General features: G+C 42.1%; 1 protein-coding gene across 1 annotated transcript; it reads right to left on the bottom strand.

Annotated features, from left to right (window-relative positions):
• Window positions 1-1443, bottom strand: LOC120287120 (putative disease resistance RPP13-like protein 3). Its single transcript, XM_039299814.1, has one exon. It carries the CDS (start codon window positions 1441-1443, stop codon window positions 1-3), a length of 1443 nt encoding a protein of 480 aa, XP_039155748.1.
• Window positions 1444-5951: the final 4508 nt, after the last annotated feature.

Raw genomic sequence — 5951 nt, 5'->3', positions numbered from 1 at the left:
CTATAGGAAACTGGACACACGGCACAATTTGGGCCTTCCGCCGACCTTCCTATGCCTCACCACTTGAACCAAGTTTCGACCGGCCAATTCTTCGAAGCACTCCTCAGCAGTGAACGGGGATGCTTGGACCCACCCTTCGGCATGCCATAGCCGGAAGAGCCTCCTTATTGAGATCGCCGACTCTTTGGGAAAGAGGCACAAGTAAAGCAAACAGGGCTTGAGCAGGGAAGGCAATTTGTGGTAGCTCAAGGACACGATAGCACGGAGCGTGGGATTATCAGCAAGCTGATCCACCATAGCAGCAGAAGAATCACCACTCGCCGCCACAAGTCCTCCAAGCAGCAAAATCCTCAGAGGAGAGCCACTGCACTTGCTCAGAATCCTCGCTTTGAGCCTTGGATTGTCGGCAATGGAGCTGCATTCCCTCAACAAGCGCGCTCCCCCATCGGCTAATTCGTTCAGTTTGACAGGATAAGCCCAAGGGTCTATCAGTGATGGGATTTCAGGAATCCTAGTAGTGACGATGACTCTGCTTCCTCTTTTCGAGTCTGCGAGGAAAATCATGAACTCGTCCATGTCCTTGACCTCACGCAAATTGTCAAACACGATGAGATACCTCAATTCTACCAAGGACTTGTAAATGATCTCTTTTATTTTTTCTTCTCCATAGTGCACTAGATCCTTCAGTTCTTGCACGGCTATTTGCTCCATTATTTCCACCAAGAGATCTTTCATGGTGAATTCTTCGGGAACATGAACCCAGATGCGACACTGGAAGCTATGATCTATCTCAAGTCTATTGTAAACACTCCTCACAAGAGCCGTCTTGCCGATGGCTTCTTCTCCCACCACTGAAATGACGCGAAGACTTAATACATCGGAGTAGCCATCTTTCCCGATCAACTGAGCCAGGAGCTTGTTCACTTCATCTTCACGTCCCACAATGTCTGACTCGACCTTCCTATCCCAACGTACACTTCCTCGATGCACATTCCTCAATGCAGCAGTTTTATCAAGATTAAGCGGATCTTGAGACAGATCTTGCATTTGGGACGGGTGAGTGGACAAATCCTCGACAGTGGTGACAAAATCGAGGGCCATTATGCATATCCTGGGCGACATGAAGTGGACTAATGTGCGAATTTTTGCAAGGGGGCCCTTGCGGGACTTCAAGTGTCGCGATGCTTCCAGAAGTAACTTATCAGCCATGTCCACAGCATGTCGAGCTTGATCCAGGAGGCGAGGTCTGCAGTCACAGCTTTGCTGGCCATCATTGGTGCTGGATTCCAGTAATCTCGAGGTGTTTAAGATGTTCTGGAGATGATTAATAGCCTTTTTGATTCGAGCGTGTTTTCCAGAAGAGAGAAATTTTTCCACAGAGAGCACATGTAGCGAACTGCAGATCACAAGTGAAATGGCCACGTCGGAAGCATCCATTGCCATCGAATGCAGGCGGAACTTGCACTCAACTTAGCCTTCTCTGCTATGCAATGGAATATGATTTGTGAGAGATACAGCGAAGAGAAGAAGAAGAGAAGGAGGAGGAAGATCACAGCCACGCATGGAGACTTGATTAGAAGAGCTTTTGAAACCGAAATCGACAGTCTATAGTCATCTAAGCATTGCGACGTTTATAACGTGATTCTTTACCAACTGCAAGGATAACAATCACGTGGCATAATGATGTCAACTTTAAAAATGCTCAATCACATGCATGGAGGAATTTCACAGGAGGGCCCAAAGTGGAGTCGTTTGCTCGAAAAAAAAAAAGTTTAAAGTAGAACTTATTTCAAATAAAAGTATGAAATAACCAATTTAATCTCAAATAAGAGCCTGAACATTTATGAAAGATGAAAGCTTGCGATTCGAATCAAAACAGCATGAAGCAAGAACCATTACCATAGGAATTTCAAGTTCGATAAATCTGATACTGTCATCGATTTTGGGTCATGCTTAATCCCAAGCTTCAAACTTGAGGGAAGGTCTGGGAGGTGTTCAACTTTATAACATAGTCCCAATATCGAGCTCGAACAGGGCATTTATGGAAGAAAAGCCGTTCAAATCCTCAGGAACACTGTCTGTTCTCCGAAGACGTCAAAACAGCAGCTTGGGTCCAAATAGGAGGATTTTGGCGAATAACCTTACTGATATATGACGAAAAAAGTCTCATGCTTCTTCATAGAACTTATGTCCATCTCCCTCATCAAACAATTCGTGCCCAGCGCCACGGTAGCACGCCAGCCTGCGCCAGTCTCTTTCGCCGATTTGAGAGTGACGGGATGTTCCGGCCCAGATCTCAATGGGCCGTGGCTGGTGTGGACATGCAGCTGCAGATTGTCGCCAAAGACGTGGCTAGGATCACGAAGGAAGTCGTCGGCAGGCTAATGAAGAAGGAGGTGATGCAGAGAAGCAGACGAGAAGGACCGTGAAGAGAGAGGGGAGGGCTTGCATGTTTTCTGACAGGTGAGCCCACGAGCAACATGCATCGCTTGCGGAATGGGCTAGTGTAACTGTTACACCCAATATTTTCTCGAAGCAAGGAAGCACGAGTGCTTGGGCGGTTGAGTAACGTGGAGGAAAAGGAAAAAGAAAGTGGAACAGAGCTCTAATCTTTTTGACCTTTTGACTAGAGGAATCATGAAGATGGGAGGAGAGCTGTTCTTCTCATAAATAACAAAAGAAAACAAAAACAAAAACAAAAGAGAACAAAAAGAAAAGGACAGAGGTATGGGCCACATTCGGATTTTGCTTGTTGTGGTTGTGAATTGATGTGAATAATCTGATATTCTTTTGGGGTTTCAGATGCTTCTGGAATTGAAAAAGGAGATCTTGATGGGCCTTTTGATTTCTTTCTTCGTTGGATGGTGATTCCTTCCCCCAGCAGCACGTCCAAGCAAACGTGGGATGGCGTCCCCATCACGCCCTCCACCAAACCTGACCACCAACGCAAAGTCGGCAAGCTTCAGGTTGTTGCGCCTGCGAATGCGATTTACTGCCATCGATTGAGGTGATCGTCCATTTTTCTGAAGCCGTCCATCAAAGTTTTGGGGGATTTCTTAGTTTTCTCGGTCGGGACTGTCGGGCAGCTTCGTCTCTGCTCGACTTCGCCGCCGGTGCTGTCCTTCATCACTGCTGGTGGACATCGAAGCTTCGCTCATTGACTTTAGCCAGGGTTGGTTCTCGTAATTTTGCTTCGCTAATCAGGTAATCTCTTGCTAGGCTTTGATGAGTTCTTAAAGATTTAAGTTTAATTGATAAACTCGTGTGAAAATCACCTTAGTATGGAAACTGTTTTGTGATGATTTACTCTGATTGTAAGGTTGACGCATCGCGTCTAGGTTAGAAAAACTGCATTGGTTTCGAAGTAGAGATTCGTACTTGGTTAATCAATGAAACTTACATACTATTGACTAATTCGTAGTCATTGAGCACGATTTCTCTGAAACATTCAGCAGTCACCGAAATCCTTATTTTCTGATCTGTTATGTTTGTATGACATAGGAGGGTTGAATATGCGTAAATCACTGAGAATCTGAAGTGTTGCTTGATGATCTGCGATATTTTGAGGTGCCAGTGTCAATTTTAGATTAAAAAAAAAAAACTGCTTTGAATTCGTGATGAGACTCGATGTTCTCGATGCACACTAACTGTTTTGTTGAAATGTTCCTCAAACATGGCTGCGAGATAGTTCAATTTTTTACACGATCTAAGGACACTTCAGTGTAGAATAATCATGTTGTTAAACCATAGATTTTGATCCCATTTTATTTTGTCATGGTTGAAATCGAAATCTAAACATTTTATTTTCTTTTTCTCTTCTTGATTCTCGATTATTGCTGTGTCTGCTGCATTGGCTTTCTCTTTGGTGATTGCCCATGAGAAATCATGGAGAACCAAGCCTTATTTTAAGATGTCCATACATCAAGGTGTGTCGTTCATCTACATCTCTGATTTGTGGCTATGAATGGCCAACGGCTAGTGATGAAATGGAGGAGTCGTTTAATGAATGGTGATGGCTGAAGTTGATGGCTGACGACAGTGTCATGGTGACTGGCGGTGGTCGAAAGTGATGGCTAGTGATGAAGGTCGAAAGTGATGGCGGTGGTCGCAAAGTTCATAATGTTCATGGCTTGAAGCTCTAATATGTTGATTTTAAAACTGGAAATCCATGACGTTGATAAGCATAGGTGGGTAATAATAAGAGAAAACGACGATGGACTCCCAATAATAAATAATAAGAGAAAACGAAAGAAAACGAAAGAATTAAGGCAATGGGCTGAATTTGAACATAATAGGAGATGAACTTGTTACTATTTTAAGTAAGTTTGGACTTGAATTAGTTAATATGGGCTTTGTGTCCCAAGCCCAGACTGTAAGTTCAGACAGCTCATATTCAGATTGGGTCCTTGCGGCCAGTCCGAGTCCTCTCATTGACCACCCCCCCAAAAAAAAAAAAAAAAAAACAATAAATAAAAAAATTAGAAAGATAGAAAAAAATATTCGAAAAATAAAAAAATTGAAAATATTATTAGAAAAATAGGCCTTGATCAAGTTATTAGACCTTAGTGTTGGAATTGCTTTAGATTCATTTACATAGTTAAGAAAATTCATGGTTTTCCTTAGTTTAGTTTAGGTAGATTGGTCTTTTTAGAAAGATTGAATGTGATTTGATTGTAGCTCATGGGGATCGCTGTCCTAGGGCTTAATAACGAGGCCGTGTTATATAATGTGTTGGACTTGTCTGGGGTTTCTTTACTACGTTTCATTTTATTTTATTTTTTACTCTCCCTTTTACTATCGCTCTTGATGTGTTTGTTTTCATTCTTCTATGTCATTTCTTTGATTACATTCTTTATGTTTGTTTAGCCTAGTTGGATGGTCAGGCTACACACCAAGATCATAATAAACGTTGCCTGGACAATTAGTGGATGGGAACCTTCGGACTCATAATTTGTTAAGAAGACTACCTTGATCCCTCTGTTAACAAATAATCAAGTTTAGGAACCAAAAGGGCACTAGTTAAATAAATACTATAATCAAGTGATTGACCCTAGATCTCTAGTTACATAGGAAGTGAGATATAATCGCATACCTCATTTGATTTCTAAGCAACCCTAATAGGCTACTGGCAACTCCTCATGTAGAATTCTAGTTAATTGATACTAAAATCTCAATGTTGCACAAGTTAAGGGTTTGGGAGAATTCACGCCAAACAAAGGCCATTGTTCCTAACTTTGACATTACCTTTAACCCCCGTCATTTTTCCCAAAGACTGCGTCACAAAGAATGAGTCGCGAGATGATTTCCTTGTTTAGTTGAATGGTGAAGCTATATCTAAAGATTGCATGTGACATCTAGATCAAGTTAGGATACCGAAAGGGCATTAATCTGAACTAGTGTAATTGAGTCTCCTACCAAAGTTCTGCTTGCGTAGAAAGTGAGGTGTGTGTGTGTATCTCATTTGGCTCCTAGCCGGCCTTAATAGAGTAGTGGCAACTCCTTCTTATGATAGAGTTTTCATAGGTTGATTAATTTTTCCAACGTTGCACGAGGTAAGATTCGAGGAGAATCCATGCCGATTGATGATTGCTGGCCGCCAACTAGACATTACCTCCAAATCTATCTTCCCGAGACCCTGTTTTGGGAGGGTCGCAACAATTACTTACTCTTATGCGAAACTATTAACCATTTCCAAAATTGCCAAATGCCCCAATAAGTCACCGATATTTATTTGTAGAATCCAATGTGTCAACTCTTACTCATGAAACTGTCAGTTTTAATTTCGGTTAGTTACCAATATTTGTTTGATTGATTCAAAACTGTCAGCTTTGCCAATGGTTTACTGACATTTATGACAACTTAACAACTTGTCCTATGTGAAATTATCAAAACTGCCAATTGTTTCAATATTATTGAGGGTGGGACTTTGCAGGAACCAAAGGAACGCACAG

This window comes from Eucalyptus grandis, chromosome 8 (genome assembly GCF_016545825.1).
Source record: "Eucalyptus grandis isolate ANBG69807.140 chromosome 8, ASM1654582v1, whole genome shotgun sequence".
NCBI classification, from domain to species: domain Eukaryota; kingdom Viridiplantae; phylum Streptophyta; class Magnoliopsida; order Myrtales; family Myrtaceae; genus Eucalyptus; species Eucalyptus grandis.
Note: the sequence above shows the minus strand (reverse complement) of the source record. Positions and strands in the feature narration are given on the sequence as shown.